The sequence below is a fragment of the Struthio camelus genome, chromosome 20 (assembly GCF_040807025.1).
Source record: "Struthio camelus isolate bStrCam1 chromosome 20, bStrCam1.hap1, whole genome shotgun sequence".
NCBI lineage: Eukaryota > Metazoa > Chordata > Aves > Struthioniformes > Struthionidae > Struthio > Struthio camelus.
The window spans coordinates 13,775,224-13,801,414 of record NC_090961.1 but is presented as its reverse complement, the minus strand read 5'-3'; the positions used below and the strand labels follow the sequence as shown (position 1 = coordinate 13,801,414).

The window sequence follows — 26,191 nt, the reverse complement described above, 5'->3', positions numbered from 1 at the left end:
TTTGATAGATGAGCATTAAACCATCCAGCCATGCCATCAATGACAGTGTTCTACAGCTGTGGTGACAACATCCATGATGTATAGGGACAAACACAACAAGGATATTTTCTTTACAAACAAGAAACAAACAGACACTATAGAAATCACAGTAATATCTTTATTATAAAAATGCTTAAGTCTCCAAAAGTTTCTGGAATAGTATGGGACCTCCCTTTGTTTCAGATACCTTTTCTCCTTTTCACAAGGCACACTAGAATTATTTTATTACATTCATGACTTATTTCTTAAGTTCCCTCAAAATTTTTTTAATGTTCCAGTTTAAAATGTGAGGAGTCATAGGAAAAAAAAAATTCAACACAAAGGACATTCAGCGTTCTAATTCAGCTCCTCCTTGAAAACAACCTCCAAAAAATCACGCCAGCAGCTCAGTGTTCATATGATTAAAGCACACAGGGCTGAATTGTAAAAGAGAAAAGAGAGAAGAGAAAAGAGAAAGCATTTTAGAAAGAGCAGAAGGATATAGCACAGTGTAATTTAAAACAGTCCTGTGCCTGAACTGACAAGCAATAGTAACAAAGATACAATGCAATTTGTTCTAAGATGTAAAACTTGACCGACAGGAATGTAATGACCATAGTAAAATTGTGTAACAGAAATTACAGAATTGAGTGTCAAAGGCAAATACTTAATTGATACTAAAAATTAGACTTACTGCTTGCACATGCAAAATGAGGTAATCAGAACTGTAATTAGCTGATCTGCATGTACAAAAGGCTATTTACTTGTATATATGCAAATATACTTTATACTTGAAAATTCTGCCATTGACATTTAGATGCTTTCTTTAGAAAACTTGAGCCTACTTACAAGTTATATTTACTCTCAATGCTATTTTTATACTTCACCAACACTCTGAATATGGCTTCATATCAAGAACTTCAGAAAATCACAAGTTATTTAAAATATTTATGCTCCATGATAGCAAAAACAATTTCTTAGCAGAAGCAGATGCATGGAATACCACTATCCAGATGAGGCATCTTCCTCATCACCTTCCTTAATGCCTGATTTTAGGGAAGGAGTACAGAATGCTGATCAATCAAATTCCATCCAGCAATGCACCTGAAGAGTCTTCACTAAAGGACACAGATCAGATCAGCTTTTGTTTGTGTAAGCCCATGAAATGACTTTGGTGTGTTCAGCACAGGTTCTGTAGCAGGCAGATACAGATCCACATGATAAGTCTATTGAGGCAGTGTCCTAAGACACTAAGATACATGAAGAATCCATTTGTATATCATGGCTATCCCGGGATTCCTCAGCCAGGGTAGAGTTCATTTGCTGCATATGTTCTGACAACTAACATCCTCAGTTATCTGATACTTATCCTTACATTAGGGTTAGTTAAAACCTTTAAAAAGGAAGGCATCTAAAGAACTATTTCCATAGGTGAAAGAGTGCTGGAAAACTACCTGCTCAAAAACTATAAAGGCAGGGGCTGGTGTTTTACCATTTACACTACTTATGTTGGGATTAAGTCTTTTTCTTGCTTCTGGTTAAGCATTAAATTTTACCATCAAGATTTTTTCCTCTTACCACTTTCAGGCACTTATTAATAGTCCCCCTGTTAGGGATGCAATATATAGTAATGAAAAAAATGAAAAGCAAAATCAATTTTTGGCATAAGACTGGAAGAGCAGAGGGTTGCTATGAAAATATTTCTTATCATTCTATTTTAAAATAAACAGTTCAGTACAGCTGTAAAGAGCAGTCACTCCAAGCTGCATATTTACTTTGGGTTTTTTTGGTTTTTTTTTTTTTTTTTGGAATGCTACCTCCAAGCTTAGCAGGGATAGCCTGCTTTAGAGTCCATACCTCAAGCAACACTGTGTATAGCAGCATCCCTAGCTACATCAAACTCTGTACACTTGGGTTAGAGAACGTAACTGCTGAATTGGATCTTCTAACCTGCACAGGACTAGGGAAGAGACAGATCTGTGGGCAGAAATTTCCCTATGCATCAAGTCATTCAAACCTCTTCAGGGTGGGGCCTCACACTGATCCTGCTTCATCTGTGCTCACAACTTCAAAAGAAGAAAAAAAAACAGCACAAAGAAGATACCTAGCAAGGCACTGCAGAGATTTAATCTTCTTGAATGCAAAGCAGATTAATTAGGTCCTGATTGGCTGATTTACATATTTGTATGCGCAACAAAAAAGAAATATAAAATCTGTTTGGTATCTGGAAGGTTTTAACCTTCATTCATATCTAAGGGTACAAAACAGACCTAGGTAAAAGGCACAGCTTTCAAAGTTACCAAACAGAACCGGAATGGATACAGGTATGTGTAAACACAACTGCTACAAGGATTTGACATCCATCCAATAATGCAAAGCCATTTCTCATAGCACACTTAATAGCTGACATTTTAGTAATGTCAGTTCTCGTAATGGATATACATCAGATTTGAGGGGGAGAAGTCCTCCCTCCTCTTCAAGAATTTCTTAGCATTTCCGCTTTGTTTTCATCGAGTATAAAGGGAGAACAGAAGTCTTTGTTCTTCATATACACCTCCAGACCCTGAGGACATGTAAAAACAATAGTTAGGTTATAAACACCTCAGACTGGTTACCTGTGTTATTTTTAAGTCTACATAATGGTCTCAAAGAATGACCGACTACCTAAAGTTAAAAGGTCATGAAAAGGACAGACAACAGCAACAGTTTCCCCAGTGACATGTTACAGCATGACGGGGATGGAAAGGGTTTTATCCACATAACTGGAGTTCATGAAGAAGAGATATAGATGAACCATAAAATAAGGGACCTCCGAAACAAATCTTGCCAAGGTGGGGCTGGAGGGGGGTGAGGGGGTGGAAGAGAGGAAGGCATGTTCTTAACTCATGTTGTAATTGCTCTTTTTAAGTCAAGCTAAGAACCAGAACCCTCCTAGCAGTCCTAAAGAGTCAATTTAAGTTGCCTTGCCTTCATTTTGTTCTTATAATGCATTGATTGTGATGAGTTAGCTAGCTGCAGGGAAAAAACCCAGCGAAGATAAGATGCAAAGCTTTATAAAAGCCCTTCCCCACCGTCCTCCACCTATCCTTCTGTAATCCACTGTTTCTCATCCTCTCTGTCCAACATCAGAAGGCTTCTCTTCACATTGTTAAATGGAGGTAGCTTTCTCAGGACCAATTAATTTTAGAGGGATACATTTCAGAAATCTGCTCTGAAATGTGCTTTCTCCAAAGACAATGCACATATCACACTTTGTTCAGCATTCACTCACTGTGGGAGAGATCACTAGCACAAATTAGTATGCAGCCTTATCCAGTAGCCCCATGGATTTTGTAATTTGAATATTTTGCACTTCTGTAATCCTTTTCATTCAGAGCATCTCAAAGTACTTGTGAGTCTTAATGAAACTGTGCAGCTTCATTACAAATTTCATTTTACAGATGGTTAAAACTGAGATGCACAGAGTGAGCAAACTGCTGAAGAGTAAACCATAGTGGAACTAAGAACGTAACACAGAGCTCACGTCCTGGCTCCCTTGATCTTACTATTTCTTGGCAAGCGCAGGCTAAAGAAATCCCCTCCGTCTGGCAGGAAATCAGATACATACATGCTCTCTCCTCTCTCTTAAAAATACCTTCGTAGATAATTATCCTCACCTCTCCAAAGTAAGACACTAATGGAGAAATCTCACACACAGCTGGAGGATGATCTTCAGTTCCTGAGACGCTAAAGAGGAGAAAACAGAATTTTCACTTTTTGCTACCCTTATAAAATGGCATTTTTTCCTTTGAAAGTTCAGCAAGAACAGGACATCCAGAAAGATAAGAGAGGTTAAATTCACAAGCATCAGATATTATTTGAACAAGAACTGTGGAAATAAAAGGGAACTAGCAGGTACCAACTATCACTCATCAAAACAAGTAAGTGATTTTTAAAGAGGTGCTTTTCAAATAACACAAACAACTTCTAGGTTTATTAAGCTATGAGCTGATGAACTAATAACCCATGGAGTAAACACAGCTTTTCATCCAGTGTGACATAGAAAGTATCTGAAGTGGTAATTGCTGTATAATAGCTGGTATTTATGCCCATCTGAGATTGCTGCTTGGCTTTAAGTACTGGGATCATATTCAGAAAAGCTGGTGATGGCTACAAATTACAATTCTTTGGGCTGCCTAAATCCTGAATGTTAAAAGCGTTTGCTTCTACCTAAGGCAGTGGTCTCATTGTGTCAGAGTTGCAATAGTCAGCTCACTACTCCAAAGGCAGGAATCTGTTGGTGTTAAAGCACTGCGTTACTTGCATATTATTGTCTACAGTATTTGTAATCAGTAATGGAGCAGGAGCAGTAATAGACATTGATCTCCAACTCTTCAGAAAAGGCCAGCTGAACAGAAGTTTCGCCATGTCACCGCGTGATCAGAGCATTTTTGGAGCACAGTGTACACAGCTGCAGAGGACAGGCAGCCCCAAAGAGGAAAGCTACAGAGCAGGTCACGGAGGTTCACACCTGAGTTTCTCTGGTATCCTGCAACCATTTTCATCCACAAATTTCGCCCCAGCCTTGAGAGCCCAGCGGTAATGCTGGGCCAGGAGGGATTGCCGAACAGTGGTAGGAGTGTCTTTGTCAGCTGTGTCTGCATTTTTTAGTGGCGAGAACTCCTCTTCTCTCAAAACTTCAAATGCCACGAAATTCCTACCAGCAAAGGGGAGAAAACAATAATAATGAAAAACAAAGCTAGCCATCAGTCCTGTTCTCCGAAAACCGGCAACAACAACTTCCATGGGGAAAGGCTCATACATATTGTAGAGAGCAGTGATGTATGCAGTGTCGGCAGAGTTAAGCTAGGGAAAGCCCACCTCCCACCTAGAGAGCAAAGGAGTACCAGGGCTTCACGACAGAAGCACGTAACTAGAAGCCCAGCCTCCTGGGGAACGCAACAGAAGCCTCCTGACTCTCAAACACTGCGCACAGATGAGAAGCAACAATTCTCCAGAACTCCCAAAAAAAAACCTTTCCAGAGACTAGGACACTTTTTGGACAAAAAGCCTCAGCTAAGAAGATAATAAGCAAGAAAGGATGGAGACAATAGTGATGTCTGAAGCTAGGATGCAGGCCGCACTGCAGGTAGTTAGTCTTTAGGACAGTTTTGCTCTGAAACAAGATACGCAGCTTACTTCAGAGCACTGCCTCCCTGCTACAAGAACTGGTCACTCCACATAGGTGTTTGTGGGCAAGGACGAACCAAGGACACCAGTTCCCAGGCATAAATTAGCAGCTTTGAAGAAGTCACAGTCAAATATTAAGTACAGCTGTTCACCAGAAATGGGAATGCAAATTAAAATCCCACAACAACATCTGCATGTTTCTGCATTTCAAGCATGAAGAGCATCTGCCAAGTTGTTTTTGCATTATTATTAACAAAGCACACACACACACACAAATCACTGCTTGCAAATGAGCCCCTTTAAAACTCTGAACTCAGCTGTTTTCATCACACTTTTACCAGCCTTTGTTATGCTATTTCATTAGTGAACGCATGTCAGGAAACTGAAACTGGGGTTTAAGTCTTGAGCTGCCTGATTCTAAATAAATCCCTCTAAAACCAGAGTATTATACCCAATACTATATGCAAGATTCCTAAACTATTTAAAATCCTACATCCTCTAAAAACAAAGCATCTCAAACTGTGTTACCACTACCGGACAACTGATCTCTTCTGTTTTAGAGAGTCTAGGAGTCAATCCTTAAGAGTTCCCACAGCAAGAGGAACTTGGCCCCATGGTGCTTAAGCAACCTGTTTTCTGAGCACAAAAGGGTGTGAACTGAGCCTTGGCTTAATATGCACTCAAAATGTAACAAGAGCTGCAGTTGCCATGGAAGGTACAATCCTGAAAGACCTGGTTTCTGCGGGTCTAAATACTCAAACATGGGCTTGTATTAAATCACACTGTATTGCTTTGCACTAAATTCCTGGGTTTTGGGTTTTTTTTTTTTTCCCTCTTCTCCTTTCCTACAGCTAGCAGAGGCTCAGCCAGGCAAGCCATCCTCCATGGAACAAATGGTTCTTGGAGCACAGTCAGAGCATGCCTGGCTGATGCCAAGGGCTCTGTGAATGCACCTTTCAGAGCCTGTGGAGTTACTGTCATGTTGGAGAAGGCTGATAGATACAACAGTCTTTTAACAAGCCACCTACAATCCATGTGCTCCCTGTCAAGGCCTGTTACAACCTACAGTCATTCAAACAAACATCAAGAAGGAGGAAGAAAAAAAAAAAGAAAAAGATTTATGTCTACCACTAACTTAGAGAACTGGAACACATCAAATACAAACTTCTCCAGCTTTATCCCGTTCGGTTTTAGCGGCTTTACCAGATTTCCCTCCTCGTCAATGTAGGGCACCTTCTTTATGGCTACATGATGCTTCAGTTGGGGCTCAAATTTCCTGCCAGAGCAAAAGGAGGAGAAACAAGTTCATTTACTTCATGCCCACTTTGAGAAAATAACGATATTTCTGGGAAATATTTGGCTTATTACTGCTATTGGTAGTATCTTGACTGTTGTGGAAATTACTCTTTCCAAATGCATATAAAACACGCTCAGAAAACATTTCTCTGACCAGAGCAGTCCAGCCACATGTGTGGTGGGAAGCAGTGGCCACTTCACACCTGCACCTGTGTGACATAATTGGGTAAAGCAGGAGGTGAAGAAGGACCTTGTGTCCAGCTGAAATCACAGGCAGAGGAGAAAAGGTGTTATCCGATCAGGATGACAATGTACCAGAGCAGACCCTCACACAAAGATGGATCAGGCTCTTCAAGAAGGTTGTCTGGCTCCAGACTAGACAGAAATTAAGTAAAGTCCCCCCATAACTATCCCCACATTTTTAAACTACATCACTTTCATATCCTCCCACAGAGGCAACCCACTCAACAGACCAGTGTTTCCAACATGCCCGGGATCAGCACGAGATCTAAAGCGAGGGAGCTGCTTATTGAATGCCTACTATCATATCCCCAACTCTAGGGTGCAGGATCTCCAGTTTCACCCATTCCCCCAACCTCTGTTGTCCCAAGGGATGGCGTGGATGAAATTCCCATTGAAAGCCCTGGATGTGGGGCTGCATCACTGACGACACTGCAACCCACATGGCTCCCTGTCCCTGTAGGCCCAGGAAGGCTACACAATGGTATATCCCAGTCGATTTAGCTACAGAGCATGCAACCCGTCTGTCAGGTAAAGCCTAAAGAGCACGCTGGAGCTGTCGGAAAGTGGACACAGCTGTTGTTGAACAATTTGGAGGAGAGAGGAGATGAAGAGCAGAGCAGGATGTACCCACAACTGAAACTACCAAGTGGGAAACTGAGATACCCATTCTTGAAGGTATTTTTAGGCTGCACAGCTGCCTGGTAGGTCTGCTGGAACTTACTGGGCCACCGTCTGCAGAAAATCAACCGTGAAGAAATGGTTGCAGATATTGCCAGTGCTGTACATCAGCCTCCCATCAGGGCTTTGCTGCTGCACCGTCTCCAGGCTGATCTCACTGTACTCCACCACCTGATAGACCCCATCCACACGGCACACTACCCCGACGGGCTCTGTGGGATAGGCCTTCTCCACCACCTGCAGCCACAGGGCAAAAAGCTATGACAAAGAGGAAGAAAAACCCAGCACTATGCCAACTCCCACAGACAAACTACCCCACAAGGCTCTGCTGCATGCTGATTCTCCAGTGCCTCAAAAGCACAAATAGAACAGTGCTGAATATACAGAGTAGCCTGGAAGCATGTTTTGCCCCCACAGCCTGGCATAAGAACCAGTATTCAACCACTTAATTAAACAGCTGCTCAGAAGGCAGACCACAGTTACAAGCAATCAGCATACTTCAGGGCAGTTTTACTGTCAAGGACTTTTAACTGGGACCCAGCATTAAACGAAAAATATTTACAGCTCTTAGCCTTCAGCTCCCTGTCTGCATGAACAGTGTTAATGATTAATGCAACAAAAATCTCTCCTTACAAACACCAAGAGCCTGCCACTTCAGAGCCTCAAATCAGATTGGTTTGGTTTTCCTCATCTTCCACAGTGGGACATAAAGAGTGCTTGGATTAAACTAAAACATGTATCTATAAAAAAATGCCTCAATCCAGTAAAGCTTCTAGCCTACAGGGACGTACTCTGCGTACAGCATTGGCAGCAAGCAGTTACTACTTGCAGTTCAGGCTGTCATGTCGAAATTTGCTCTTTGCCATCTTTGTCAGAGGTTTAATATTCCAGTACATCCAAGCTCACCCTACCCAATAGCTTCCAAGCACAACTGAACCTTAACTCCCAGCGGGGAAACGGCCCTTTAGCACTACCTCACCTTAGCACCGCAATCCGCCCCTTTGGAAACACAGAAGCCTATGAAGACTGGATCTGCCATTTTGACGAGGATATTGTCCACACAGTATACATGGACATACTGGATACCACGCTGTTTCATGTCATCCAAGATCTTATTATCCACCAAAGCACGATATAAGCCACCGTTGCCATCTATAATGCAAGAGAAAAGAGGAGGCCCTGTTTCATTAGGGACAGTGTGGTTTTTGTGACTAACATCAGCAGAGCAAAAGCTACAGAGCAGGGAATGTTTTCTAGCAGTAAATGCTCAGGATAAGAGTCAATGCTACTGAATTTTATTCTCAGTGTTGCCACAGACTCAGTTCACACCACCCAGTTCCCCTCCACACCGCAGTTTCCTCATCTGTAAAGTGGGACCGTGTATACCAACCTCAGAGAAATATTATGAGATTTTATTAATAATAATGTTGTAAGATCCTTAGAGGGAAAAATGCTGAAGAGTAAAGCATTATACAGAGGGTGGCAGAAGATTATTACGTTTATTGTCATCCAGTGCATAGCAAAAGCACGTTTAAAATTCAGCTGGGGGGGGGGAGGGGGGGAGACTAAAATATGTCTTATTATCTGTAGATTCCCCCTCATCACAACCTACTAGCTTTTTTAAAGGCTTGAACTTCAGCTGCAGAAGAGACAGCTGCACATCTGTTCAGCAAACACAGATCACCCTTTCATGGTTCCCTCTTTGACACTCCTGTTAGGTCAGGAAAACTATCATGCAGCCACAAAACCACATTACTGCAAGACAGCCTCAATGGGGCTGCCTTCACTGCTTCTGTTACCATGTCCACGTTGAGAAAAGGGGAGAACTCCTTTTCAACGTGAGATGTTTCAATCGTTTTGGAAAGAGTTTGCCTTCTTGCTCAACTTCTCCCATTTCCAGCTGTCAGCCTTGAAAGGGAGCCTTCAAACAGGTGAACTATCTCCCCAGCCTGACAGCATTGCTCTGCTGTCAGAGGGGACCATTAGCCCGGAGCCAGAGCATGCAGTGAGGAGCGCATACTGCTCCCCTGACAGCTTCACCCTGGCAGGCAGTGCCCCAGGGACTGTCACCTGGGGACCTCATCTCTTATGTATACACAGACCTGCCAATGCATGTCATTCCTAACCAGCAGCTGCTCCAGCCCTTCTAATCCTGCTCGTATTCCCAGGCCTTGATAAAAAATGTGTGATGTGGACAAATCTCCAGCAAGAACTAAACAGAAATTGCTATACTCTTGATTACCAGCCTGAAAACGTTTAACTGAACCCTCCCACGCTAATCAGAAGCTTTAACGTTGACCTCCAAAACAATGTTCCTGTATGCCAAGGCTGCTGATAGCTGGCAGTAATTACCAAAATATTTTACATTACTGTGCCAATCAAAGGTAGACAGCAGGGTACCTGGAGCCATCGCAATTTTCCCCTTCTCCTCCAAGATGGCCTTCCCATCAAAGGTGACAGCTGGCAGCATCCTCTGTTCAAACATGATCACGTTGGACTTATCCAGGTTAAAGTAGTTGTGTTCTGCAAAGAACTCTTCTGTCGGCCCCAAGGTGAACTCACTTGTCATAATGTACCTGGGCGAGAACAGATGCTGAGCAATGAACAAGTCACCAGGAAAACACAAGCAAAAGGCAAAACTACAGATGGAATATAAAAGGGGGGAAAAACCTATAAGTCTTCAACGAGAGACACTTCAGTATTCTATGGTAGGTAACTGAGCAGAAGAGCTCTCCTCCAGAACTCACCCTGGCACAAGGCTGTATAGGGTCTTGTGCAAGAGCCCTTCCCTAACACAAAGGACATATAGACATCCAGGTCAGCTGGACAATGAGGCAACGGACAGTACAACAGCCTCATCCACCCTAGATGCAAACTGATATTAAGAGTTTAAAGAAGCACTGATCAGCACTAGGTGCTGAGAACTAGCTGTGAATCTCCAGGAACTCAGTCGGCCAGTGCCTCTTCTGTGTCAAGGTGAAGAGCAGCATTTTCAAATGTTGGCTCCATGATTTGCTTTTCTCCTAAACTTCTCCATTTTCCCCTCTCCTTCCATTTCCACACTCCTTCTGCCTCTCTCTGTCTCTGCTATTTTCCTTCCTCAGCAATGGCTAAGAGCCATATTCACCAGTTCCCCATCAAGCACTTCTCCAACTACTATTGCTATAGGTTTATAGGGTCTTCTGCCAGCACACTAGGGTATCTATGCCCTGAACAGGAGAACCTAGACCTCATGAACACACCGATTTATATCTTTGCAGCACAGCAAGAAGTAGCCTCCGGCATACTGTAGCAGCCAATTATCTCCTCAGTCCACGGGAGACAAGCTCTAAAGGGTATCAACAGAGTTTGCATTCTGCAAATAATCCATCCTAGCTTCCAGCAGCACCAGAGATGGGAGCATTTGCAATTCAGGTCACATATACATGGCTTAAGAGACATTCAACCTGGAGCCGAATCACCTTCAATCACCAATTTGTAAAACACGATGGGCTACCCTGAAGACCCCAGGCATATATGCTCTTTTGTTCTGCCCAAACCCTAGTTCAGACAGACAGGGTAGTGACTTTATAGAGAAATCTTTATATTTTAAGGATGAACAGCTAGCAGCAAGATATTCCCAGACCTATGCTGCAGTGCCTTCCTCTCTCTCACTAAACACATCCCTTAAGGCACTCACATTTTGCATCTTGCACAGTTAGTCTCTCCTGAAGCCCGGAGGCTTTTGAAAGCTATGAGCAGCCAGGAGAGCAAGCAGGCAGCTCTAAATAGAACACTTTAGAATTAGGTGTCATTTTATGGCATTTTCCTTTTGCAATAGCAGCAGGAGGTGGCCTAAAACTGGAGCATGACAGGCATTTACCATTGTGAGGTGAAAAGTTCTTCATTGTGGCAGAAATAGGACATAAGGGCAGGGGGAGGGTCTTGGAAGGTGAGCATTCAGTGATCTCTCCCTCCATGCAGAACTCTGAGAAAGTACGATACAAATAAGCCTCTTGCAAAGGATCTGAAAATAGGCACGGAAAGGTGTTTGTAGTGTCCTCAGGGTCCATGCTTGAAAAGATAGCATGGCACAGTGGTTTGGGCTTGTTTCCTCAGGTGTGCAGACATAAGCCTGTCACACTTCCTGTTCCTTTGTACCGCCTTCCAGCTGCTGGGATCACAAACCCTGCAGAACAAAGGATCTCCCCTAGTATGCTTCTATATGGCACCTAGCAAAGCACTTCTAAAAGACAACATAGGCAGGGCTGCAATGCAAAGATCCCTGTATGGTACGTCGGTGGCTCCAGGTCACTCACCAGGGTATGGTACACTTGTGGTGGTATCTCTGGCCAGCGAGCTGCTCCACTTTCTGGATTCTTTCTGCCTGGATCTGATACAAGGTCTTGCCACTGGGCAACCCCACATCGTACATGCCCTTTGGGTAGCTCACTCCCAGGCGAGTTCCTTGCCCGCCAGCCAGGAGCAGCACTGCCACTTTGTTCTGTGAGATCTGATGGAAACCTGAACGTGAGAAAGAAGCCAACAGGAACATAAGAGTCACAAGAAAAAGGGCAAACACCACCCTGTGCTCTTGAGGCTTTCTACAGAGCTCAGGCAACACCCAGAGGTTGCCAGTTCAAGGTTGTTGTTGGAAGTCCAGAAAGAAATGCGATGTTGCATGCAATATTAAAGAATTTCTTCTCTTTGATGCATCAGTTTCCCCATTTAAAGTGACAGATGGTATATTAACGGGAAATGGCCACGAGTTGCAGCTTTGGAGGTTCAAATTGCACATTAAAGTAAAAATTCTTTACCAGGAGGGTGGTGCACCTCTGGAATAGGATCCCAGAGACGTGGGGGACCTCCATCCTTTGAGGTTTTCAACACTCGGCTAGACAAAGCTATAGCTGACCTGATCCAGTGTGGAGTACAGTCCTGCTCCAAACAGGAGGCTGGACTAGAGGTTCCTTACCACTAACATTTCTACATCCCAAAAAAGTCTCATCACCTTCAGGGAAGCATGGGGATTTCTTGGAATCTGTCTTACTCAACTGTCTATACTGTTCCCATTTCTATTAGGACACAGTCAGGACTAAAAACGACAGCAAAGCTTGCAGAAGCTGCACCTCCCAGAGTCCAATTGAAGACAATATCATTTCTCCCAACAAACCAGAAAAGTCCAAAGCTTCGGGAACACCCAGACCACATTATAAACATCCAGTTCACTCTCTCTTTGACCATTCCCTGCCTTCTCTCCCACCAGAACCACAGTAACCACCATGTTCAACTCGGACAAAGATTTTTTCCTTAGGTGACACTGCATTCCTCCCAGGTGCAATGAGCTTTGGGGCTACCCAGGGAATAAACTACAGCTTTAATGTTGTACAGTAGCAATTAGAGCCTCCTGCAACCTAACACAAGACGTCTACAGCACATAGTTATGCCTGCCCCTGCTCCCTGTGGTCCAGGGTAGCCCATGCTCCACCCACCCAGCTTCCAAGGAGAAGGCAAACATCTAAATCTGCATCATTTTAACTCTGCCAGGGACTAAAAAAAATCTTAATTTGGACTGGAAGATAACAGAACCAAAGACACTGAATTAGAAGAAGCGATGGGTTGTTTTTATGCTGTTGGCTATATGGCTGTTTGAATGAGCAGTAACAAGGAAAATACTAATTGCTGTTATGACAACCTGACTTGGTTTTAATTCTGTTCAAAAGTCTAGCTTTCAGTGATTAAGGAAAAAAAAGGGGGGGGGGGGCAAGTTATCCATGACATTGTGGTAATACTGACATCCCCCATGCTGACAGGTTTCAGACCCACCACAGCAGTAACATCATCTTTCTGTCTAAATATACTGTTTCCAAAAAGGCTAGCAATGCCTGCTCAGGCACACTAAAAGCCAGTTACACAACACTGTCATTACTTTGCTGTAAGAAATCAAAGTTAAACTCTTCAGTTTGGGTTACATTCTGTTTTAGCAGCCACTCCACTGTCCTGGGGCAGGGAAAGGGGGAGAAAGTCACAGCTATAAGTAAAATAGTGAGCGCAACCATGAGTAGGGATGCAGTTACACAGCTCCTGCCTATTTGCTTTTCCCCTATTTTTATCCTAGGAAAAGGGGTGGCAAGTGCTACAGCCCTGCTGAGCTCAACCAGAACGCAGAGCTGGTTCACTGGGCTGCAAGGGAAAGCCTCTTGCTTTGCCAGTCCATCCCTGAATGGATTTAATCTTGGCCTCTCCACAGTAACGATAAGCCTCTCATACAGCAAGATAAACAGCAGCGTCCAAGTGAAGAAAAGCCCTTGACCATTAACACTGGCGAGAACATATTTGCTGTCACTTCAACGATTAAGGACTAGGCTGGATGAGTCACTCTCAATTATGCCCAACCACATTAAAAACCCATAGTAGAGGGATGTCAGCCCAGAGACCTAGCACGGCAAGAAGGGCTCTGAATGTCACCATGCCACATTTGCTCCATGACTGAACAAACGCCCCAGAACAAGACCATGAGACTGTCCATTCCAGCTTTTCAGACCAAGCAAGCCTAATGGGTGCATCCTACCAAGCAGAGAGGAGCCAAGAGGTGAAATATATGCATCACCATCCAGTTAGCTCCAGCTACTTGCTACTTTGGATGCAAATGAGTGCCTAGCTCATTTACAGCTGCACTGCTTGTGCCACACCACTGCCCCATGGTACCAGCTAAGAAACAGGCAGCTTCAGGGGCAGCAGTGTTCAAGGAAGCACACACCCTTCCTCTCTGCATCAAGGACATCTGCAGTCACCCAAGTAAGCAAACCTGGAGCTTTCCAAAAGTCTGAATAACTTTGGACTGAAATTCAAGACTAATTTGTCGAGTTAGTAAAATCAGTCTACCCAGCCACATCCCACATAGAGCTAGAACTAGATAAAGGTGTTCTTCACATAATCCTCACCAGACAGAGCAAAGCACTGAGTCACGGTGCAACTGTAGTGCACATGTTTATAGCCTGCGCCATAAACTGCTTCCATCCCAGTCCTATCTTGACTCATTGCTTCCTTGGGCTCCAAACCATAGTATCCGTTATTCCTTATCTCAGCCTTGTATTATTGCAGGGGTAGCATGGCTAACACCTCTCGATTTGGCCTAACTTATGTGAACAGGACAGCACTGAAGCAATGCAATGCCTGACTGGCAGGCTCCTTCAAGCTGAAGTTGACACAAGAGTTTCCAGGAGAAAAACTACAGGAGGGAAAAATTTACAGGAAAAAAAGGTAATAAAAAAGTTCCCCCATGAGACACTTCCAAACTGTTCGAACTGTTTCCAAAAAAAACAAAACAAAAAAAAAGTTAAGCTGAAGGATTTCACATTGATTTAAAACAAAACTTCCTGTAGGCTTAACTGAGCATTTGCTATTTTCATTTCAGCCCCAAAGCAGCATCTCCCCCAATACACTGATTCAGCCACCAACCAAGGACCAAGTCAGTCACTTGCCCAACTCTACCCCTGCTGTATTATTTGCTCCGGTATTGGCATCTCTTGAACTCAAGCATATGTGCACACATTCTGGTCCTGACATGAAAGGCCACACTGCTCAGCTTTCAAGTGCCACTTATCTCAAATAATAGGTTTGTGCACGGCAATGGACTATGACAAACAGGAATCACTCATGTGAAATCTTGATTTAACACTGTATCAAGAAAAGCGTATCTAACCTTGCCAGGCAACATCCAGCACAAGCTGCTGTGATCCCTGGCCAGGACTCAACGGTACCAGGGCTGGAGTCATCTCACTTATCTTAGACATCCTGATTCAAGATAGTAGTTCACATAAGCTTTACACGTAGTGAATGGAGAAAACTGGACACTGCCAAATGACAATTCAGCTTCTAGCAACTACCTCTCTAGATCTGCCTCTTCCTGCACTGACTACAGATGGAGCTCAGGAACCAAGACGTAAGAGGGATGCATCTGAGTACAAAGTAGTTGTACCACTGATAAACTCAGTGGTGTCAATGTTTTTTTTCCTCCCTGTTCCCAAAATCTAGTAGGCTGATCAGGCAGAGAACCTAGGACCCCTAGCAGATGGCTACACTGCAGGGCTTGCTGAAGCACTCAGTGCTCCTACTGACAACATGAGAAGTTTGGCCCTCATTTGCAGCAGTCAACTTCTTCCTAGGAGATTTGACCACGGTGCATTTCTTGGGCTATATGAACAATCTGCTCTGACTGCAAGTACATAAGGAGGGGGACTGTCTTTCCCATGATCTATTGATGGGAAACCCTACAACTACAGGAGAGTATGTCAGGTTTCCGGTTTTAGGTTACCATGAATACCCCAAAAATTTTAATAGGTAGGTCTGCTCTGACTTCCCAGCTGTAAAAATATTAACATTCATGACTAAAGTTCATAACAACTGCCTCACTTTGCTGTGCATTCCTGCAGGAAATGGAAATATTTATCACTCTCTCTCCGAAAAAAAAAAAAAAAAAAAAAAGCTCAACTAAAGGAAAAAGGGAAGACGTGTTGGCTGGTAGTTATACACAAATACTGCAGTAAGCCTTATTTTGCATACAAAGTGAAAAAAAAATAGATTTTGCAGGAAGAACAGATTGATCTTGCAAGAACAGATTGAATTCTCCTGCTGAACAGGCTTCACCCCAGCCTGATTACAACAGCATCAACAAGAGAAGAATAAAGCAAAAAAATAAACAAAATCCTTAATTCTGCAGAACAGCCACATAAAGCTCCAAGAACAGATCAATCAGTCTTTCTGATGAAATGGGAGCTGTACTGAGGCCCATGCCCAAGATTTAGTTTTCAAAAATAAAAATGTTTGCAGAATGCTTGATTTACACAATCCTCCATAAGGCTGCCTAGAAAGTGTGATCTCTTAATATTTTGCTTAAGAACAAGAAAGCAAATCTGTCCAGGCTAAGTTCTGTCATCTCAGAGAGAGTAACAGATGGAAAGTTTTGTTTTGTTTTTAACCATTTAAAAATATCTTGAGTGTTCCTAAGAATAAGTTTTGGATTGTTTGACACTGTTAATCATTTTTTAAACACAAAAGGGGAAAGCTGAAAGAAGAAGAAATTCAGTTTCATCTATTCAGTCTTTACTCCCTTTGAAGATGACATACACATTGCTAGTGCAAACTTCTGGGAATTCAGATGCCCATTCGCAAAGCACGCACAAGCTCAGCTCAGGGATGATACCAATCCCCTGGGGCGAACAGCAGTATCAGAGCACTCTGTCATGAAGACCAAGCAGCCAAGTGGAGTTGGCTAAAGAGCAGCGCAGTTCCCAGCATAAGGGCCAGCTCAGCATCACAGCAGTTCCCTTGAAAGAAAGCTTTTTGGAGCATGCATCCCTGAGAGGATACATAAATCCCAGGAATTCTGTGCCGATGCTCCTACTTCAGCTGGAAGCACTGCACAGGGGCAAGGCAATTTGCACAGGGACGCCTTGCATGCCAGCTTCCATGCTGACACCAGCCTGGTTCAGCAGCACAAAGTCTCAATCCCAATTGCCCTGCTCCAGGAAATAAAACCGAGGGTAGATTCTCATTTCCAGCATTAAATTGCATCATAAAAACAAAACGAAGCAAAGCAGAAGAATCGCATCCCCCTCTCCTGGTGGAAATCAGAAATGCTGCCTCCAGGTCAGATCTGGATCAGAACAAATTGGATTTAAGTGTCAAGTGACCTTTCTGTGGGGCTAACAGTCCCAACCATATGAGACCTTCTGCATTCTTGCTGGAGACCTCATATAGTTTGCCTTGCTTGCTGTGGACAAGGCATCAGCTCTTCACTGTCCTGATAGAGCTGAAGAGGACTTCCAGCTTCCCAGTTTGGTAAAATTGTAACATTAGATGTGCAGCAGTCTAGATCAAACCACCCCGTAAAATTCAGGCATTTTGTTCCTCTTCCTTTGGCGTCCTCAAGCAAGAGGTAGTGAGTACTGTCCTAATAGGTCCACTACCAGATGGTAACAGTCACTTCTAGGCTGCTGCTACAGGCACAGACAGCCTGACTGCAACACCCCTGCTGCTGCCTCACTACCTGCTCAGCTTGTCACAATCCAGCACGCCAGAAAGCTCAGTAGGGGGGGCGAGCACTGCTAGTGAAAGACTTGGTTGGACACAAATCCACGCCCCCACTGTCACAAGAACCTACTAGTTCACTCTCTTTGGAACAAGACATCCCAGGCTGCCTGCAAACTCCAATCAACACTGTCTCCACCAAGCCAGAGCCCCATACACTGAGTTGTGTTCAGGCCTGATCCCAATTTTGCTGAACAGAAAAAGGAAGCCATTGTTGAAGCTGGTGAGATCAGCCGTGACTTCAGCAATACAGGGATGATACCACATACCGTATTAAACCAGAGTCACCCAACTGATGGGGTCAACAGGGCCACCACAGCCTCCCCACTGCGTGACAGGATCAAACACATGGTCCCTGGGTCACCAGCATTAATGCAATCCTGGAGCAGAGCCAGGGGCTGCGTTCCTTTACCTCCAGGCAATCAAAATCTATCTCACACTGCATCCTGCCTCGATGGAGTCTCCCAGCCAGTCAACATCATTTCCTCCTCCTCCTCTTCCCTCCTTAACCACTCAGCCCCATCTGTGGGGTCTGACATGGCAGAAAAGCTCTTCTGCCCTGTGACTGTGTCACTTCTATTTTTGCTTTTGTTTGGAAATTTGTACTTCTCTGACCACCCCTCCCCTCATCCTTGCTCATAGGCTTAGGCCAAGGCTGTGCAGACACTTGCTGCAATTTGGAAGATACCTCTAGGGCCACAGCTGTTTCTCTCTCTCTCTTTTTTTTTTAATATTTATTTCTTTAAAAAAAAAAAAAAGGCCTTTGTTGATCAAAAACTGTCATACCTTATAAGGAATGCTGGAGTGTGGAAAGATGTCTAAATCTTTGTATGCAAACAAAATAAAGTTTGCACTTTAAAAAAAAAAAAAAAGCAGCAAGTCACACAGAAATGACAGTGGCAGGGAGCATGCTGGCACTCCACCCCACACAGGCCAGGTCCAACGACTACTTCTTCCATCACCCCCCCGTTTTACACACCTAACACATCTACAAGGTGACAGAGAAGGCTGCCGGCATCTACCAGGCTCCATGAAACATGATGGAGGATGATCTGGCATCTCATGGGGTCCCAAACAGCTCATGGGAACGTGGGTCATAAGCAGGCTGAATTAATCAGCCTAGCTGGCCACATGCAGTCCCTGCAATGTAGGTCAAGACCTCCAGTTCACTTGCCACAGTAGCTCCTGCAAGCTACCAGGTCCTACCCCAGGCTCAGCATCTACACAGGGAAGGAGATGGGAAGGATCACCACGCATTTGAAGTCCTGGGACCACTCCTAGAACAGAACAGTCCTCCAGAGAGCATTCTTTTAACCAGTGTCCCATTCATCTTACTTGGCAAGCCTGGCTTATCGGACACTTACCTTTCCCTCTCCTTTCCCTTGTTTCTTCCATGTGACCAGCCAAACAGGCACTTTGCTTTGCTCTGCTGCCAAAACTCAGCTTCTTCCTATGCCTCACCTGGCACAGCCTGGAAAGAACCCTGTCCTAACATGAGAACTGCCTTCCTGCCACTACGCTGTCTGGGAGACCACCAGTATGCTTTGATGCAACTCCTTATTTGAGCAGCAATGCAAACCTCTCAACTCCCACCTATCTCTGCAGGCTTTACCTCTTCCTACAAGACACAGCCTTATTCCACGGCTCATCAACCACATGGCTCTCCAGCCTCAGCTACTACACTTGATAGTTGAAAATGAAAATTAAATGTGCCCCAACAGCCTCTGCAGCCCATCCTTGCACCCTGGGGATTTGTCTGCCCTGTTCAAGGCCAGCTGTAACATGGTACTGTTGTAACCTGGGATCAGACTGCTGGGAAGATAGCTAAGGTGTGAGACAGAGCTGCGAGAAGGTTGCTTGTGGGCCTCCCTCTCTTGCTGAGAGGAAGTATTCAAGCTCAGGCCTCAAGTCCTTGCCTGAGCAATCACTAGACTGCTGGCTGACCCTGTTCAGAGCCACCTTGTCAGAGAGTTCACTGCCCTGCCTGCTTTGCGGTCACCCTCAGCTCCCGCTTGTCTTTCTTTGCAGAGCAGCTGCCCTTGCTGCTGCCTGACATTGAAAAAAAACACACACAGGGAGGAAGCATGGTGCTACCACAAAGGCTGCTGCACGTCACCACAAGTGCACTACCAGAAGACATTGGGGATCCCACTGGGAATAGTCCTGGTCTCTACATCAACGAAGTCTTTGCAGGGTGACCTAGGAGGGCATCTTCCCAAACACACGATGCTTCACACCCCTTCCCACTGGTACAGGGAAGACTTAGCACACTCGGGATGCAAACGAGACTCACACCAGGGGTGTGACAGCCCAGGGCAGATCCAGGTGACCTGGCAGATTTTCACAGGTGCCACACCACATTCTATTTTTAAGACAACCCTCACTATTTTTGGTGTTGAATTATGAATCTGCGGACAGTCCCGAACAGCTTCTCTCAGGAATATAAACACCTTTGCTTCCTGACAGCTGCAACAACGTCTGTGGACTCGAAGGCCTGATGAAAGAACAGAGGTTTTAAAGAGAACATTTTTCCACAGAGCCCAGCAACAACAACTGAACAGATGACTAACTGCGGTCACTCTGGGCTCACTGACTGCATAAAAGCACGATTGTATACCCCTGTGATTTGCTCAAGCCTCCTGCTAACACCAGGGCAGCTCTGCTGTTCCATGAAATATAACACTTTGCCTTGAGCTCAGATGCTATCGACCACAAGGTAGAAGCATGTTCAGTCCTCTCCGGCGAAGACCACCTAAGTTTGGACCACCTCCGTTCTCAGCTCATCCTCACAGAGGAGACTACCAGACAAACACAGCCGTAACCAGAACCGGCTAAATTGTCCTAAATCACTATCTCTCACCTACAAACAGCACGGTGCTGGGGGAGAAGGGCCACGGCAAGGGCCCCGGGGGCAAGGGCACGGAGAGCAGGGAGCCGGGGAGCCCGGGGCACAGACCCGTGCACCCAGGAGGGGAGGGCGTCAGAGCCGGGAACACGGATGGGGGGCCCCAGAGCCGAGGGCCGCGGAAGCAAGGACAGGGACGGGGGGCCCCGGGGCCGAGGGCCCAGCCCCCTCCCGCGGGGGGAGGCCAAGGGCCGGCGGGCCCCGCAGCCCCCTCCGCCCGCCCTCACCTTCCGCCTCCCAGCGCTCCAGCGCGGCGGGGCCGCTTCGGCGGGCGCTGCCCAGCAGCTCGGCGGGGAGCGGCTCCATCCGGCCGTCCAGGCGCTCCAGCGGCCCCCGCTCCCGGCTGCAGGCCGCCGCCGCCGCCAGCCGGCAGTGCTCGCCCAGGCCGGGCTCCAGCGCCGCCAGCAGCGAGCCGCGCTGCGCCGGGCCCAGCTCGGCCCAGAAGCGCAGCAGGTGAGCCTGGCCGGCCCGCTCCAGCCGCGCCCGCACCTCCTCCGGCGGCCCCATGCCGCCGCCGGCCCGAGCAGGCTCCGGAGAGCGACGGGGCTGCGAGCGGGGCGGGGCCGGCGGCCGGGCGGGCGGCCGGGCTGCGCCTGCCCCCTGCGGAGCAGCCGCCCCCGCCGAGGGCCTGCTCCCGCCCTCGGGGGCTCCGTGCTTGTTCGGAGCCCACCGACGGCCTCAGAAAATCAGGCCCGAAGCCGGCGTGGACTCGGGCTGCAGCTTGCTCCGTGCTCGGTGTCACGCTCTCGCCGGGTCCCTGGGAGCTGTTAGCCACCCAGGCACTGAGCGGATTTGCCACGGGAAATTAATATTTCTGAATTTATGTTCTTTTGCTCTTGCTCGCAGGGCACCTTCCTTCTCTGCCACAATGCGATTTCTGCCAGGTCTTTTCCCATTTCCTTTTACCTACCCCAGAAAGGCTGCCCCTGGCCAGCCTTAATGTTTCTGCCATGGCCAAATTCACGGCCCTGCCTCTCCCCTAGTGGTGTTGCTGCGCATCAGGCTCTCATCTGGCAAGGATAAATTTCTGCAGTGGCTTATATGTACTGAAATGAAATGTATTTCGCTGCTCAGACGTACCTGAAAGGGACACCAGGGGTGTTTGTGCTGTGTAACTTAGAAAATTCTCACAAGGATTTCACCACTTCTTGTACCCGCACTTGAAAACATATCAAAAAGCTCTGAGGATTATTTCAGCACAACATGTACCTAAATAGGTCCAGCCCCATCCCAACTGTGGTGCCTGCTGTGGAATCAGAGCCCCTGGCTCCCCTGGCTGGTTCCCCATCAGAGACTCCTCATGAGCGGCAATAAAGTGGACACTACCCAAAGACCAAGGCTAGGCCAGTCGGGTGTCAGAAGGCACACAGCAAGGCAGCCTCTTCTGCAGCCCATGCTGGGCTCACAGGCTGTCAAGAATGAAGTAGTGCAATACCCTAAACCCCTGCCCCCAAGCCCCTGGTAAATCCACTCCAGTCAGGAAAGGATGGCTACCTGAAATCCCTTCCAGTCCTGTTACTGAGACAGTCCAGCCACTAACTCCCTGTTCCAGTCATCAGCCCATCTCTGTGGCATCTTGCTTGCAGTCAGAGCCAGGCTGGGCAGAATGAGACTAGAAGAAAGGCATAAATGCTCAGGCACAGCCACATCCCTGCATATGAGTAGTGTCAGGGGAGCTGGATCCCAACTGGCTGAGATGATAAATTTAGGAAGAAGTCCTGTTAATTTGCATAGCTGCTATTCCACAGTCTTTTTTCACTGCTTCAGTAAAGCATTCAACAGAACTGCTGTTTGGACAGAGGCTTCGGGTTTTAAAAACTCTTAGCTCTGCTCTCTGGTGCTCCCATTTATATAAAGTCTCTTTCCACTGTGGTTGCATTCACTGCCAGCCTGCGTAGTGTGTAGGTCCTTCCACGCGCCTGGACTGTCTGCAAACATAGCACAGATTTCTCCTGCTGCTGAGAGTTCCCCAGGTTGAAATTTTCCTCCGTAAAGCAGTAATAAAAAGGGAGAATCACAAGCAGTAATAAAAAGGGAGAATCACAAGTTGGATCAGATATATCAGACAGGACAACCTGAGAAAGCAGGAAGTAGATAATTATGTGCCAAGCAAAATGCAAAACATGTACATGGGACAGGAATTTCATCATCAAAAAAGCTCCAGTACCCCTAAAGAAGATGGCGGGCAAACACTGTTTCATATGATACCAGCAGAGTCGTCAGGGATGTGATATCCTATCAGAAAAGTGACAGGGCTGCTTATTTTTAGGACCCTGTTTCAAGCTTGCATAGGTAAATAATCACCAGTACCTTCCTCAAAGAAATGTGATTTTACAGTTGTCCCCTGAATAACATGAACTGAGGGGTATTTTCTGGCTTTGGTGTGATGTTACTGCATGATGCCCTTAGTTGCCTCTGTGTTACCTGTCTTTATTGTCAGCAGAGGGCAGAAGTTATAATAGGGCAGAGCAGTTACTAACTGGGTTCTAAACTGAGACCTTGAGGCTTCTGTCATAATTTAAGTCCCGGATGATCTCCTAATTCAAATTTGTTCTGCTGGGACCCTGTCAGCTGGATGGGGGGCAAGGAGAGTGAGACTGGGCACAAATGACTGCCATTTCCCACTAAGGGACAAAGCAAAACAATGAAATAGAAGAGATCCTAGTACCTTTTTTGGCCACAGGCAGCATCCTTTTCTTCTGCAAGAGGAGAGCAGCTTCATAGGATTTTGGCAGGCTAGAACTAGGAAGATGTGCATATGCCCAAACTCAAACATGACACACAAGGATGTTTCAGCTGCAGGCTCAGATCCTGATTTTCCAAAACTCCCCCTACCTCCCCTCACCCCGACAGCTTATTTTAGCTTCCCTTTTAGCACTGCCCTTCTCTCAGCCCTCGTGACAGCCTGAGAGCTGCCAGCCAGCCACCAGACTTCCTGCTCACAGGGCGTCTGAGGGAAAAAAAAAACGTCAAAGAAAAGCAACTTTGTGGGAAGTGCTTGGCCCCCTCCAAAGCAAACAGAGCATGTCTCAGCTTGAGAGGTTCAGTAAGCAGCAAGATGGAAAACATTGGGGCATCTCAGAGCTGGGAAGAGCAAATGAAACAGCCCTCCCCCCACAAAAAAGTCTGCTGCTTCCCCCCAGATCATACACCTCTTCCCATTTTCAGCTCCTGCCCAGAAGTTTCCTAGGGACGGACAAGATTCTAGGTGGAAACTTCGGTACCCGTTTGGAAGTGGTTCCCTCCTACCCTGCATCTTTGGGGTTGCTTAAATTAGACAGTGACAGGGAACGCTAAAACTTGACATCTAGGCTGTTGCCAGCACAGCTCCTGGTTTGGTTTTAACCAAGGCCAACGAACAATTCCTGGCTATCATTTGGAAATCAACACTGGCTAGGGACCAACCCAGTTTGGATGCAGCACTGTTTCAGCAGGTAAGGGAATGCAGTATGTGGGGGCAGGCTGTCCCATGCCAGTTGGCCTCTGTTCCAGACAGCAGCACACAATCACAGAGCCCACAAATATGCTACTGATTCCTCACCAAACCTTGTTCTCCCCAGTGAGAGCGCTGCAGAGGGGGCTCATGGTATGCACCTGAACATGCTCATCAGGGGACAATCTCATGACAGTAATTGCCATGTGTCCTCTGCAGGATCCAGATTCACACACTTATGTGAGTACTTACACGCCACTGAAATCAGCATTGTTCTTAATTTACTGCCAAAGACACGCAGCATCATCCTCTCATGGTGAAGGTCAAATAAGAATATGTCTCAGTCTCCATCGAAGAGCATCTTGTTAACCCACTGCACTGCTGGGGTTTGGTGAGTCTTGTGTGACCTCTTCTCCCAAGGGAGGCAGGTTAGTGGGTCATGCTGGTCTCTATCACTGGCCTCCCAGATGCCTTGATGCATCAGATGCCTTGTGCCCTCTTCAATGAGAAGGGCAGTAGTGCATTTGGGTACCACCACATCGGAGTGATACATAATTCTCCTTGCCTCCTCTGCTGTGCCCGAGAGCCAGTGGAGAGGAAGTGCTGGGGTTGGTTTGATTGGCAGCTGGTGCTTTCCAGTAGCTTGTGGGAAGGAGAACTGAACAAGCTGTTTATATTAAAGAAAAAAAGATGGCTCTGTCCATCAGAAGAACCTTGGCTGACCTAATACACACTGGTGAGAAAAACCAACAAACAAATAAAAAAAGCCTTTTCCAAGAATTTTCAAAAACTCCCTACATCAAATTTAATCTAAAATTCACGGTAACACCTCATTCACTCTGTCTCTCCCTGAGGGAATAGAACTCCACATATGGCTGTTTTGTGACCGTCTCCTGAGGGCACTTTGATATAGAAAATGTAATAAGACCAGAACTGCATTGGACAGTTATGTCCCAGTTTCCTGTGACCAGAGCAGAAACTTTCACATGGAAGAATGAGAGTATTTCCACCAAATCACTTTACACAGTCAATCCCAATAACTGGTTTTTGTATCTCCAGATTGCTCTCCTGGTGAGATTGGCCTTACAGGTGGGGAAAGTGGACAAGAGGCATTGAGGCCATCCTAAATTCCCCGTTATTCCTGGCTGTTCCAGCAAGCCCAGAGATGTGAGAGGAGTCTAGGGAAAGATCATCTTCCTACAGATTTAGCTTTTGCTTAGCCTTTGATGAGCTTTGCCCACATGCTCATGCCATCATTTGGATCATGCTGAAACATACTGTCTTTGCTGCAAGGTTTGAGACTTAGAGCCCTATAGAGGCACGCAGCCTCCTCATCCCCTGCTGATACCAAAGCTGAGAAAGATAAAATTCACTGCTTTGCTTCTGAAGCAGCAAGGGGAGAAATCATGCAGCAGTTAATTCTCCCTATATCCTAAGTAGATGTGAATGCATTCAGTCAAACAGGGCCAGGCCAGGCAGTGATCTCAAAATAGGTAGGACAGCCACAGCAGGCACTTGATAATGAAAGTGATGATCTGCAGGATGTTGGTATGATGTGTACCTAGCAGTCTGCATCTGATGGCTGAGAAACTCCATTCAGAAGAGGAGTGGCAAGGAAAAATGAGAAGCCAGGAATAGGGCAAAACTTTGAAGACACCAGGGGAAGGCGTCAGAGGTGCCTGATCTTGACAGGGAAACTGGCAGCAAGGACCATGTGGGTAGAAAGGCACGAGGGTCAAATATCAGCCGCCTCGCCTGCCCCTTTCAAGCCAGCTTAGAGCTAACACTGTGTAAAGGAAAATTATCCACAGAGCAGATGGCACACGAAGCTGTCTATGGCACAGGCAGCCTAAAACCCAAGGACCAGGACAGTGGGTCATCCTTCTCTCTGGGTCACTTCTGGCCCCAGGGACTTGGCAAGGGTGACTAAGTGCTACCTATGTTCTCCTTGGTAGTGGGGTCCCACTGGCTCCCGGCAGTGCTGTTGCTGTCTGTGCTGTCAACAAAAGGGAGCAGCAGCTTACTTGAGTGCCCACACACACTAGTCCCTGCACTAGCCCTGCCATCAGCCTTCTCCAGCAGACTCAATCCTTGAATCTTCTTGTCCTGGTGGCAGCAGCATCCAATCAGGATAGGGCCTCTGCAGGTGCCTCCATATCGCTACCCAGGGCCACCCGGGCCAGTCGCTGTGCCTGTGACAGGGAAATGATGATGCCAGTGCTTTGCGATCTCCTTCAGTGTAAAGCACCATCTGAGAGTTTGCAGAGAAGGGCAGTATCTTTCACTATACTAACACACTCTTAGATTGGACAGGTACAGTAAACTTCAGGCTAAGTTAGAGAAACCTTTTCTCTCAATGATACCAGTTAATATTAAAG

The 26,191-nt window shown here is 46.1% G+C and overlaps 1 protein-coding gene across 2 annotated transcripts; it reads right to left on the bottom strand.

Annotated features, from left to right (window-relative positions):
- Positions 1–137: 137 nt before the first annotated feature.
- On the bottom strand, positions 138–23,157 carry UAP1L1 (UDP-N-acetylglucosamine pyrophosphorylase 1 like 1). Of its 2 annotated transcripts, none has more exons than XM_068914787.1 (9): positions 23,049–23,157; positions 11,703–11,907; positions 9,805–9,980; positions 8,384–8,556; positions 7,448–7,641; positions 6,323–6,463; positions 4,529–4,714; positions 3,675–3,744; positions 138–2,581 (listed from the first exon to the last, which is right to left on the bottom strand). In XM_068914787.1, exons 1-9 carry the CDS (start codon positions 23,068–23,070, stop codon positions 2,495–2,497), a joined length of 1,254 nt encoding a protein of 417 aa, XP_068770888.1. In that variant the 5' UTR covers positions 23,071–23,157; the 3' UTR covers positions 138–2,494. The 2 variants fall into 2 exon arrangements, with proteins under 2 accessions (XP_068770888.1, XP_068770887.1); XM_068914786.1 differs by lacking the exon at positions 23,049–23,157 and adding an exon at positions 20,608–20,917.
- Positions 23,158–26,191: the final 3,034 nt, after the last annotated feature.